Source organism: Lotus japonicus, chromosome 6 (genome assembly GCF_012489685.1).
Source record: "Lotus japonicus ecotype B-129 chromosome 6, LjGifu_v1.2".
Classification (NCBI taxonomy): domain Eukaryota; kingdom Viridiplantae; phylum Streptophyta; class Magnoliopsida; order Fabales; family Fabaceae; genus Lotus; species Lotus japonicus.
Genome location: NC_080046.1, coordinates 8,156,103 through 8,168,968, shown reverse-complemented (window position 1 = coordinate 8,168,968; position 12,866 = coordinate 8,156,103). Strand labels below are relative to the sequence as shown.

At 38.8% G+C, this 12,866-nt stretch overlaps 2 protein-coding genes across 2 annotated transcripts; one reads left to right on the top strand and one right to left on the bottom strand.

Moving 5' to 3' along the window:
- The first annotated feature begins 1,228 nt into the window (after positions 1–1,228).
- Positions 1,229–4,072, top strand: LOC130724307 (transcription factor RF2b-like). The gene is made up of 4 exons (XM_057575510.1): positions 1,229–1,851; positions 2,543–2,675; positions 3,109–3,193; positions 3,332–4,072. Exons 1-4 carry the CDS (start codon positions 1,325–1,327, stop codon positions 3,697–3,699), a joined length of 1,113 nt encoding a protein of 370 aa, XP_057431493.1. The 5' UTR covers positions 1,229–1,324; the 3' UTR covers positions 3,700–4,072.
- Positions 4,073–10,541: 6,469 nt separating this feature from the next.
- LOC130721931 (non-specific lipid-transfer protein 1-like) lies at positions 10,542–12,389 on the bottom strand. Its single transcript, XM_057572518.1, has 2 exons — positions 12,003–12,389; positions 10,542–10,733 (listed from the first exon to the last, which is right to left on the bottom strand). The coding sequence occupies exons 1-2, from the start codon at positions 12,344–12,346 to the stop codon at positions 10,724–10,726; spliced, it is 354 nt and encodes a 117-aa protein (XP_057428501.1). The 5' UTR covers positions 12,347–12,389; the 3' UTR covers positions 10,542–10,723.
- Between the last annotated feature and the right edge of the window lie 477 nt (positions 12,390–12,866).

Genomic DNA, 12,866 nt, shown 5'->3' with positions numbered 1-12,866 from the left:
TTAAAAAATATTTCAACAGTCGCAACCTCCATCGAGGCAAACCTCACAAACCCAAACCTGTAAAACCTCCAAAATTTCCTTTGCCTCTGGATGAAGACGTTGAACACCCTTCCAAATTGAGCAAAGATCCCTCGGATTTTGTGATAATCTACACAATCCGAGATTCCATCCACAAAGAGGTGAAGATGCGAAAAAAAAACCCTTCTTCCTGCCTCTAAGGCGAACCGCCATCGTTGGTTGCTGTTCACCATCTCGGGCATCCACGACTCCTAGAGCAGCACCACCACGTTTGAACCCAGACGCACATTCATCACCATGTCTTGCAAGGGGAAGTGACCCACCTTCAACTGAAGCAGCACCCATAACAGCACCACACGCGCCAACGCTAGAACGTACACCCGCCACCCCATATCCAGATGAAACGAGTCCTGCGTTGCACGCTAGAGCAACATCGTTGATTTGAATTTTCTCATCCTCAGGCTCCCCTCCTTCGCCATCATGAGATCTTGTTCCATCGCCAGTGGTCGTGCCGCCAGCTGTGAAAGCACCAGTCGCTGCCTCTGTGTCTGCTAGGGAAAATGGAACCCTGGCAAAGCTCTTGAACATATTGTGTTTTTATAGTCAACCAATGTTCAAGCACATATAGACTATATAAAATTTAACACAAACCCCTCTGAAGGTTGTGTGTTTCACTCACAATGTCTTTGTGATCAGAGACGGATCAAGAAATTTTATGTAGTGGGGGCAATATATACATATAAATTCGTAATAAAAAAAAATTAACATATATTATTAGAAGTGATGACATTTTTTACCATAGGGGAGACACAAGTGAAGACATTTTTTATCAAATGTGTCATCAAAAACCACATACTTTTGATACTCAAATGAGCGCATTTAGCAATGTGAGACATAAGTGAGAGAATTTTTTATCAAATGAGTCATAAAAAACCACATACTTTTACTACTCAAATTTTTTTCTTATGTATTTTTCCAAATTCAAGTGAGGGCACTTGCCCTTATACTCTTGCATCCGTCTCTGCGTGTCAGGGCTATGTTGGTGGACGATTTGTAAGTACCTCTGTAAGTATTTTATGGTTCCGAATACATACTTGGACTCGTGATGTTGATCGGAGTCAAACTCATCCAAACTTTTTATTATAAAAAAAACATAAAATAGGAAAAAAAAAGTATAAAATAATAAAAAATGAATTGTTAATATTTTGTTGCAACGTGAGGAAGAAGAAAGGTGAGAGAAGGAGGGAGGGAGAGAGAGATTGTGCGTGTTTTCGTGAGAGACAATCGTCACACAGAAGAGAGGAGAATGGCCACAAAGATCCAAGATCCACATTCAAACCCCAATGCCACGACGGCGAACCCCTCCTCCACCTTATTCATCCGCGGCGGCGCCGGCGACTCGCATTCCCACCACCGCCGGTCCCACTCGGAGGTCAATTACAGGCTTCCGGACGACATGATGGGCCTCTCTCCGCCGGATCCGTTGAACGGCGGATCCTCAACGGCGAGCCTAGAGGAGATCGGATCCGAGGACGACCTGTTCTCCACCTACATTGACGTCGAGAAGCTTGGAGGAGCCACGGACGGGTCGGGTCGAGGCGGAAATGGATCGGATCAGAGCGGTTACTGCAACGGCGTTGCCGGTACGAGCGGTCACAACGACGGAGAGAAGAGTCCGAGCGCCGCCGTGCAGAGGCCGAGGCATAGGCATAGTAGCTCCGTTGACTGTTCCACGTCGACGAGCATGTTTGGGGAGATCATGGAGGCGAAGAAGGCCATGCCTCCTGATAAGCTCGCCGAGCTATGGGCCATTGATCCAAAACGTGCCAAGAGGTTCTCGATTCTCGCTTTCAGTTTTTCTCAATTTATCTTCATTGAAAATGCCTTGAGCTCTTTCGATTTTCATCTTTGCGTTCTGATACAGAACGCAATGGATCAACGTTGATGTTACGTAGAATCATCAATACATTGCCTTGAAGTTACCCTGTTAAAATTGAAAATTGAAGCTTAGCTTGTAAATGTGATTGGTTGATTTTCGAATGTTTCAGTTGACCTGATTTGATCCCAAATTATTGCTATTTGTAGAATCTTGATATGAGAATCTTAGGTTTGGCATTGGCATTTGAGAATCTTCCTTTTTGTTTCGCAATTGTGTTCAATCTAATGGCATTATAATTATAATGGTTATACAAAGTGATGACTCAAAATTTCTGAAGAAACAGAGACCACTAAGAATGTTCCTTGGTCTAAATTGTTTTAAATCTAATGTGGGGGCTACTTTCTAATGAAGAATTCATTTACATCTACTGTGGAATGTGGATCTGTAATTTCTATGAGCTATATATGCTTGTTGAATGTTTGAACATTTGAAATGGGGATGGGATGCAGCAAAAATTGAGGGAGGGTGTGGTTTATGTCAGCGGCATTTCCCCTTAGTTTCATTTGATTTTCAGTAACTGTATTTATAGATACTATGGATTTGTTTCAAATATTGGTCTCATGCAAGTATTGTTGTTATCTCCAGAATACTTGCCAATCGGCAATCTGCTGCACGTTCCAAAGAGAGAAAGGCCCGCTATATGCAAGAACTTGAGCGCAAAGTTCAGACCCTTCAGACTGAAGCCACAACTCTTTCTGCTCAATTGACACTGTACCAGGTTTGTGTTGATCTATGCAGAAAAGCACATGGGATTTTTTTGTGGTCCAAAAAGTATTTGTGTGTAGCCTATCTTTGAGGCTACAATCCTGGAAATCCTTTGTAAAGTAGCTCATTTTGTTTATTGTAGCTGTGTTTTTTTGTGGATTCATGTTTATGTCAAAACTTCTAAGAAAGTTAGTGCATGTCTGAGAATGTGATGTATAATTATAAATGATGTTTGAAGCCAAAATCAACTATGAGAGAAGCTTATATAAGTAGCTTCTGTGTGCTAGAATTGATTATGAGAAAAGAATAACTGATCCAAATATGCTTGTGAACTAGATTTTAATATGCTATTGATCTTTTATGAAACTTAACTATTAGCATTCTTCAGTTGTGAACAACTTGGGGCAAACAGGAATATGATTCCCCACTTCTTTGATTTCTTACAGAGGGACACATCTGGTCTGAGTACTGAAAATACCGAGCTTAAGCTCCGGCTGCAGGCGATGGAGCAACAGGCACAGCTTCGTGACGGTAACTTTTATTAATTCATTCACTTCCTTATGAGATAATAACATGCATATTACTCTACAATATTTTAAAGAACATTTTTTTAAAATTATTTTATCGTAGTTAATTAATCTAATTGGAATTTGTTTCTGTCTGGTGCAGCTCTTAATGACGCCTTGATGAAGGAAGTTGAGAGGCTTAAGGTTGCTACAGGGGAGGCGATGAACCCCTCTGAGTTGAATCTGGGAATGCACCAGATGCAATTTGCAGGGTCAAATTTCTTTTCAATGCCGCCACATTCAGGTCCTTCTGGTCATCATCAGAACTTACAGTTTCCTCCATTTGGTCACTCCCCGTCTAGTGCGCCAACCCATCAGATGCAACAAACAAATTCTCATCAAATCTCAGACATGTTGCAAAATGACCAGCTTGGTCGTTTTCAGGGACTTGACATTAGTAGCAAAGGATCAACGCTGGTGAAGTCTGAAGGCCCCTCAATATCTGCAAGTGAGAGTAGCACAACATTTTGAAATTGACCTAAACTCCTTGACCTGCTGACTTATTTATGGCATTCCCTTCTCTTCAATTGTCTATATTGTTGACATCTAGTCATCTCAAGAAGGTGCTCTTTCATTATAAATTCCATTTAGATTAAGAATTAATTCTAAATTGTTTATTTTTAGGGATGCTCCCCAGAAAAGGGAAGCACCCTTGAGGGTTTTGTCACAAAAGTTCATGCAATCAATCATCTTGAAGCATGGCATTTTGTGTTTGTGGGTTTTAGAATATTGGGAATGAAAGGTCATTCTCATTGTATCATTTACTATATATATGTACAACAGTGATTGGTTGTTATGTACTTGTGTTCCATTTCAAGGATATGTAAGATGAATTATCACCCAAGTTCATTTTGTAATGTTGTATTTTAATTTAGGTTTATTCGTAGTAGTTGTACAATAAGGTTTATTATTAGATCAAATATTTCTGATTGGTTAGCTTGTCTCAACCAAATTGCATCTAATTTTATAACTCTGTAATATAGGACTGCATGAGTCATCAATTTGGAGATAAGGTTCCAAAAGTCCTCGTCCATGTATTTCGATTTTGTCTTTGCTAACAGCAGTGGTCTTAGTGTTGGAGAAAAGGACCACCCTCTCCCCCCTGGATCACTTCTGTCTTTGCCCTGCTTTTTAAGTGTTTACTCCCTTGTCTACTCTACTTTTTTCCCACCTTGAGGGTCCAACATCAATAAATGCTAAGGCAGATTTGTGTCTTCAGCTGCTGTCTTATCTTAACGGAAATGTTTTGTTTGGGGTCTTACACTCAAAATAGGAAGACTAAAAACATCATGAGTGAGAAAAGAAAACAATATAGAAATGATAAATGTGAGGGAGGGAGAGAAACACTGTTGTAGCCATGATTTTGGAAAAGAAGAATTGTCGTTCTTGATCCGGACAACCCACCATAGTTGAGTCATTAAGGCTTCTTATGTATCTCATACTCACTTTCACATATCTAAATGGGACAATTTATGGAGTCGTCTTACGTTTCCAGATCTGAAGCTTTCAAAACCCAGTGTCCATCTCTGCAGTGCTCTGGTTTCTAAAGGTGGTAGCTTTCCATCTCTGCAGTGCTCTGGTCTCGAAAGGTGGTAGCTTTGGTTGCTATGACTTGGAAAGGCAGTGGGGGTTGAGTCGATTGTGGTTCTATCTGTGTTGATTCCCCATGCTGCCTATCATTTTGCCTTAGCTCAGGGTCTTCGCACTCATCATTAGCCCTGTTGCATCTGCACTGTGTCTGCTTCCCCTTTCCCCCCTTAGCTTTATGCTGCCGCATGTTTGAATCTACAAAAGTCTTTGTTTCCTTTCTCAGAGCTACTGGTTTGTCCCCCGTTGGTGCTTCTGAAGTCAAGAGTTGGACTTCCTGAATATCGCACAGCTAGCAACTCCGACAGAGTCGATGAGTTGTTCTAAGGGGAGTGCTGCTTAAAGTTGAGATTACAAGTTTTTACACTCTTAAGACAATTAGTATCTGTTGATTTGGGGGTTTAGAGGCTTTTGTACGGGTTTTAGGGTTTTACATCATGGTTTCAGCTGGTTGTTTCAGCTCTGTTTGAGTGTACATACTTGTTCTTAATTTGTTTATGCGTGTGTTACGCTCACATGTTGTAAGTGACGTTTGTTAACCCTTGGGTTTTTATTCAAAACATCTTTGACAAAGAAAAAAGAGACTTAACCATAATATGTATATAACCCTAGTTTGTACAAATCATGGGAAAATATAAATTTACTACCGCTCATATTAGATAGTTGGCTTAATTCCAGTTTGGGCCCCTGATGTTTCACAAATGTGCGATCTACACCCCCTGTGTTTAAAACGTGCGGTCAAGGTCCCTCATCTATCTAAAACGTGATAACGATGCCCTTCTGTTAACTTCCGCTAGGTTCCGTCAGTTGACCAAACGGAACTGCTGACGTGTCACTTATTTAATTAATAAAATATAGGCTACTAATTGGTGACGGAAATAATCCGTCACAAAACTCTTCAGCCAACACACTCTCTCAACAAACCCTATCCCTTCAAATCGTGCTCTTTCTTCCTAAAATTCAACAGAGGAATTTCATTGCAAAAGAACTATATGCACAACAAATCAGTATAAAGCAATGCAAAGTCAGATGAATCAGTAATCAACATGTTTCCATCAAATAGAAAACTCAGATTACTAAACTAAACCAAAATATTCCAAAATCAATACAAACTAAGAAAAAAGAAAGCAAGATAGTACAGGGAAATACAAACAGAGGAGACAGGGAAAAAACTACACAACTTCTCTGCATCAGGGAACAAAAACCAGAATCTGTCATCCACTCCATCACCCCTTGAGAACAGAATCAGATCAAGCAAGAAATCACCCAAAACGCAAACTCCCTCAAAACATAATCCCACGCCTCCACTCAATTACAAGCACCAACATAAAACAAAAATACAGCTAGCCACAATAGCCATTACAAGCATTCCAGGCAGATACGTGGATTAGTAATCCAATCATTAGTAGAGAATTTGAAGGTTTTATTTCTTACCTGCAACCAGTTCCATGCCCTTAATTGGGAAAGTTCCAAAAATTTCTCTGGTTCCATGTGGCCATTCTTAAAGATGACGTTATTACGGTGTAACCACAGCGATCGTGTGACTGCGAACAATGCTCGCCGGTGGCGGCGCCGGTGGCGGCGCCGGCGGCGGTCGCCGGAGTGACGGCGACCGATCATCAAATTGGTTAAGGGGTTTTGAAGCTGGCTTCAAGGGGAGTCAAATCGTGGTGTTGATTTTGCCATTGGAGGTCGAACGGCGCCGGAATCGGGACGAGAAGGTGGCGGCGGCTAGGGTTTCATCTCCTCTGTTTTGTGTCGATTTTCTTTGAATCGGGAGGTGGTGTTGGAGCGCCGGTGTTCGCTGGGACAGGGGGAGGAGCACACGATTGACAGGTGGTGGTCGCGACTCCGGTGGTGGTCGTTGGACCATTTGCAGGGGGCAAAGCTTCATGGTTGTGGCCAACTGTGGTTGTTGCGTGCGTGGAGGTGGTGGTTCAGCCAAGGAAGGAAGGAGAAGTAGTATGATAAGGGTGATGAATAGAGGAGAAGGGTGCTGCCATGGTGTGTTGGGTTGCAGGGGAAAGGGTAAAGAAAAATGAAGAAGATGATGTTGTGAGGGAGAGGAGAAAAACACGAGAGTGAGAGGGAGAGATGTGAGTGAACGGGTGAGAGAGTGTGTTGGCTGAAGGGTTTTGTGACGGATTATTTTCGTCACTAATTAGTAGCTTATTTTTGATGAATTAAATAAGTGACACGTCAGCATTTTCGTTTGGTCAACTGACGGAACCTAGCGGAAGTTAACAGAAGGGCATCATTATCACGTTTTAGATAGATGAGGGACCTTGACCGCACGTTTTAAACACAGGGGGTGTAGACCGCACATTTGTGAAACATCAGGGGCCCAAACTAGAATTAAGCCTAGATAGTTCTTATTTGGAAAAATATTTGTTTAAAAATTACTCTAAAGTTAATGTTTAATTGTTATTTTAAAAAATGTAGACACAATTCAAGGAACCACATGATTGTTGGTGCGATATATGAGTGGGTAAATAGCCAAGTTCGTCCCTGAATGTGTCCACCGACTTCACATTCGTCCCTGAATGAATTTTATTCATCTCGCGGTCCCCCAAAGTGACAAATGTCTGTCACTTTAGTCCTTGACGTTAAAAAACACTAACAGACATTAACAAATTCATTTTTTATATTTTTTTACCCATGTGAAAATCATTAATTTAAATTTAAAAAAACAAATTAACTAAAAAATTGATTAATTAAAAATTTAAAACACAAAATCCTAATCTCCTTCTCATCTTCTTCAGCTTACTCCTTTTTTCTTCATCTTTGCATCATAACCCAATTTTTCATCTAGAAAAATCACCATCTGCATCTGCTTCTTCATCTTTTCTTCATAACCCACCCAGTTTTTTTACTGAAACACAACAACCCCAATCTCCACAATCTCGTAACCCCCATATCCCCAACCTCTTCTTCCTCCTCCACCAAAACTAAAAATCCAGGTCAGAATCCAATTTCACAGCAAAACCAGATCAAGGGAACAGGAAGCTTAATGATAAATCATCACCAGGCCCGTATGTGTTTCATCATTCTCAGACCCACAATGAACCCTAGCTCTCCCTTTCATGATAAATCTGGCACCGCCCCTCCAAGAACCAGAGGGGGATCAAGAACAAGAGAGATGAAGGATCGAACCTGGACGCTGAACGTGAACCTCACGCCTCCAAACACTTCGACCTCGGGTTCAGATATGGTGGCGGTGATAGTGTTGGGGCGGCGAAGAACCCTAAGCGGCCGCGTGAAGGAAGGAGAGGGGAAGAGAAGAAGGTTGGGCTTGGGGAAGACGGACCATCTTCCATGCAGTCAGCGATTGAGCCGCCAGATCCAGATCGGGGTTTTCTTTCTCTCTCTCAACCACTCTTTCTCCTTGCTTCGTTTGCTCCAGCTCCCAAACATGTTGTGTGATGGGGTTTCTATTTTGTGATTGTTGGGTTTTTTTTTTATTTGTGTGAAAAGTGGGATGGATCTGTGGCAATTTCCACTTTCTTATGTTCAATTTCGTGCTTGATTTGTTGCTGTTGTGGGATTTTGTTGGGGGAGGGGGGGTTCGGGTTCTGGTTGGGAACATGTTCTGATCCAAGCTGACATTGGATCTGAATTCAGGAATGCATTATTATTATTTTTTCCAGGAATGCATTATTTTAATGATGTTGGAAGGTTTGTGGTGGGGAATTGGGTTGTGGTGGAAGGATTTGTGAAGATGATGAAGAAGATGATGAGAAGAAGGAGATGAAGACCAGTGGTTCACATTAAGAATTTTTTTTTCTGTTTTAATTAATTAGATTTTAGTTCAATTGTTATTCTAATTTACTTAAATGATTTTTCAGTTTTAAAAAAATGAATTTGGTAACGTCTGTTAGTGTTTTTTAACGTCAAGGACTAAAGTGACGGACGTTTGCCACTTTAGGAGACCGCGAGATGAATAAAATTCATTCAATGACGAATGTGAAGTCGGTGGACACATTCAAGGACGAACTTAGCTATTTACCCATATATGAGTATAACTCCATCGAACGAAAGTCAAGTAATATCAAATCATGATGACTATTATATGCTTCATTGATATAAAATATTCCATGGTTACGCCTATCACTAATTTTGTCAACTAGTCATCAATGTGAATTGTGGCAAGAAAATAGCATGCAGTGCAATCCAACACCCAAGCTTCCATTTTATTTTTCAACCCTAACAATTTCTCTCAAATGCCTTAAATTAGATATATTGCATGGTTTTGTAAACTATGATGCCTAAACTCCAATACCACGTCGATCACCGACATAGTGCTACTCACGATATTGAGGTCAAATTACAACTATGCCTCGAATTCCAATATGTCTCGAACTTCATTGCTAGCCTACAAAATGTATTTTCAATCTTACTATTAAACTACAAAACATTCTTCACAGAACTGGTTAGCATGCACCTGCTTCACACCAAGTACGGAAAAAGAAAAAAATAGAATCAACAAAATATCTTAATATCAAGTATTTAAAATTAGTCCTCTAGCAAAAGTGCCAAAAAAGTTATTGTGTTTCAAATGTACACATGCAAAGAGAGTGCACTATATACGCAAAAGTAATATAAGAGTTACTTTGAGAGGAAGCCAGATTGATCTCCTCCGCTTGGGACAAGCTCCACTATTATTACTGGAGGCCACTACGTCTGGTTAATGTGCCTTGATTTCTAAGGAGCTTGGTCTCTTAGTATTGTTGTAAGAGCTTTCAACTTAAGTGGATTCTTAGTTGTATTCAAGGACTTGTTTGTCTCCTTGACTTTGTACGGTCCCTTACCCATGCTCTGCTTTGTAAAATCCGCCACTTTTGTTTGGCTCTTAATGGAATTTAACACTTTGACCAAAAAAAAAATAGAGTTAAGTTTCAGTCATCGTACCCATGGACTGAGGCATGAATGCTTAATTTCAAGAGTTGTATACCTTGTTTCGGCAATTCAATATTTGGTTTGGTTGATTGTGAGCATGCAAGAATATAGAGAAAATGAATAGTAAAGAAGGAAATACGATATATTAGAGGCCTCACGGTTATGACAATAATTGATTCAAATCCCCCAATTGTAAATTCTAGTTAATGATTCCTGTGATTTCTAATTTTACTTGTCAATTTTCTAACTGAATGGGAGACATTTATCCACTTAATATTCATATCCAAAGATCAATTATCTAGTAAATATTTATAGATATGTAAGAGTTGAATAGACATGAAGCGTCGAGAAGTTGTTTAGTAACTCATCATGCTATCCTAAACTAATTGGAAATATAGAAAAACCTAATCTCGGCAGGAGTATGCTAAGAGTGACACTCCTAATACCTGATTATCTCTCGATTCCATAGTGACACCCCATCAAGAGTATGTTGTTATATCGTGATGCATTATATGTATACCAAATTTTAGTTTAATAAAAAATTCATATGTTTGTAATCTCATAGTTGATATTTACTTATATTTTAAAATGTATATAATTCATTAAATTGAAGTTCTCTTGATGAAGTATTCAATAATTTTAAAATTTCATGAAAATTTGTACACTTGTGATTTATTTATTTAAATCTTTTAATTCAATATTTGAAATTGTGAAATTCACATTCTATTAAAAGTTCTAAGTCAAGTAACTTTGATAAGAATTACTCCCAACTTTTTGGTTTACAGTGAATTACTCCTTGAGTAACTGTTATCGTGCTCTTGGAAAGAAAATAATAATTAAATAGAGGGATCGATATTTTTATTGATGATATGTATAGTTGTTCAAGAAATAGATTGGATCGTCGTCACACACGATCCGTACACTTTATTTCCTAACAAGGCTATAATATTTCTTTAGTAGAATGATCTTTCCTTAGTCCAGATCTAGTGGCATCTATTGTACCCTTTGCTGCTTATTTCACCCTGCACAATCACATCAAAATCATAAAAATTAGTGTAAAACGTCAAATATTCATAGTGAGACATTTCAAAAACCACTAGGAATGTTTCGGATAGATAGTTTAATTAAGAAATTATGCATTTATTACATAAACTCATTGAAATAAATTTAAAAAGTCATACATAAGTTGTTAATAAGCTAATCAAAAAATCTTAAAAGAGTTTATAGGTATTGACTAGGGGTGTAAGCGGGTCTGGTCCGATCCGCGAATCCGATCAAACCGATCCGGACCGAACACATTATGGTGGGTTGGATTGGATCATTGGTTCGGTTCAGATTTTTTTTATTGAATCCGATCACCATCGGTTCGGGTATCGGATTTGAGGATTGAAAAACCGATCAATCCGAACCAACCCAATGAATTGAGAATTTTCTTAACATTCAGCCCAAACACTTCCGCCCATTACATTGCATATGTATATTTGTATTAGAGATGTTAGTTTTATTTTGATTATATGAATTATGTCATTATCGAATGTTCTGTTCTTTGAAAATGTTGGATTTTTCTATATTTTTGATAATTTTCACGGTTTTAGAATAATTTTTATGCAGATTTCTAAATAATATTTTTTTATTTCAAATCCGACCATCCGAACCGAACCAACCCGTTTGAGATCGGGTTGGTTTGGTTTGGGTTTAGAAGTAAAAATCATGAAATCCGAACCAATCCAAACCGAACATGTTTGATTGGTTCGGACATTTAAACACCTTAAATCTGAACCAATCCGATCCGATTACACCCCTAGGTATTGTGATATGATTTATCTCCTCTAAAGAAAAACGTTTAAATTCCAAAGTAATTAAATTATTATCACCCTTAATTAGTTAGAAGATTTGATTTCTAAATCTATCAAACGTTGTGAGTACTTAATCTATCTTCTAAATTAAGCTCCTATAGTCATTTTAAAGGAGCAAAATTTATTTTCCTAACCTTAACTAAACACTATATTAAACATATATATACCGTGTAAGATAAATTTAAATAAATTGGTTGACTCTAAATCACTCCATGTAAATATGAAGAAAAATTATGATAGTCTTGAGCGGTTCAATAATATTTTGACATGTGTTATGAGCTGAAATTTCTTAAGACACATGTTACGTGTCAACTAATTAAGACTTTAACTTCATATTTACTTATATATGATGATTTAGACAAGTCTAATAACCGTTGCAAAATTACCCTAAATAAAACGAAAGAAAGAAATGGACATGGAAGCTAGAAGACTTACTTAGAACAATCAGTGGAGGGGTAAACTTTAAAGGGGCAATTAGAGCCACACTTGTGACCAATTTGGTTAACACGGTCATAGTCAATCCCAAGGATGTAAGCTGCCCTATCCTTAACGCACTGGCATGCAGTTCTTCGATCATCTCCATTCTTATAGGCTGCGTTAAGAGAGTGGACACCTTGGCAGCACAAGGATGAAACATTCCCTCCAAGCACTGCGTAGCTTATGCATGGAGTCAGCCAAACTGTGACCTGCTCACATGTTAGGGTTGCTTCACCGTGAGAGCTTGCTATCAGCATGCAAGCCATCACTGCAGCAACCAATGCTACCTTAGTCACTGCCATTCTTTCAATCAAGTGTGGTTTAGTGTGTTGGAGATAATGAGTATGATGAATGGGTTTATATAGATGGAGATCGAAGGGTGGAACTTGGATTGTCTGTTGTTGGCAATTCTTTAAATTCACGCGGTCAATGAAACTGAACCGTCTGATCAGATTGTAAGATATTATTATACGGTCTGATTTTGGTGAAAAATATATGAGCAGTCTAATCTTAGTATTATGACCCAATTTTATTAAATGTGTAAGTGTAGGAGATTAATGGTACTGCAGGGAACCAAAATTCAAAAGGTTGGCGCCTTGGAAAATTTTGGCAGCGACTACAAGGGTCTACTCTATGGGTTGCGAGAAATTTAAAGATGAAGACATATTTTTCTTGTTTGCATATGATAATTGATGGAAGAAAATTCAAAAGAAGTCTCAGCAACTCACTTGGTGGTTATTTCATATCACATGTGCTTATTTTTTTTAATAAGATTTTGAATTCGAGTTTTATATATTAAAAAAAAAACTAACAGTTAATCCT

Bases quoted from the DNA above. Each gene is read 5' to 3' on its own strand.
- LOC130724307 (XM_057575510.1), top strand. From the start codon at position 1,325: ATGGCCACAAAGATCCAAGATCCACATTCAAACCCCAATGCCACGACG. The intron at 1,852-2,542 runs GTTCTCGATTCT...TGTTATCTCCAG, and splicing joins GATCCAAAACGTGCCAAGAG to AATACTTGCCAATCGGCAAT. The intron at 3,194-3,331 runs GTAACTTTTATT...TGTCTGGTGCAG, and splicing joins ACAGGCACAGCTTCGTGACG to CTCTTAATGACGCCTTGATG.
- LOC130721931 (XM_057572518.1), bottom strand. From the start codon at position 12,346: ATGGCAGTGACTAAGGTAGCATTGGTTGCTGCAGTGATGGCTTGCATG.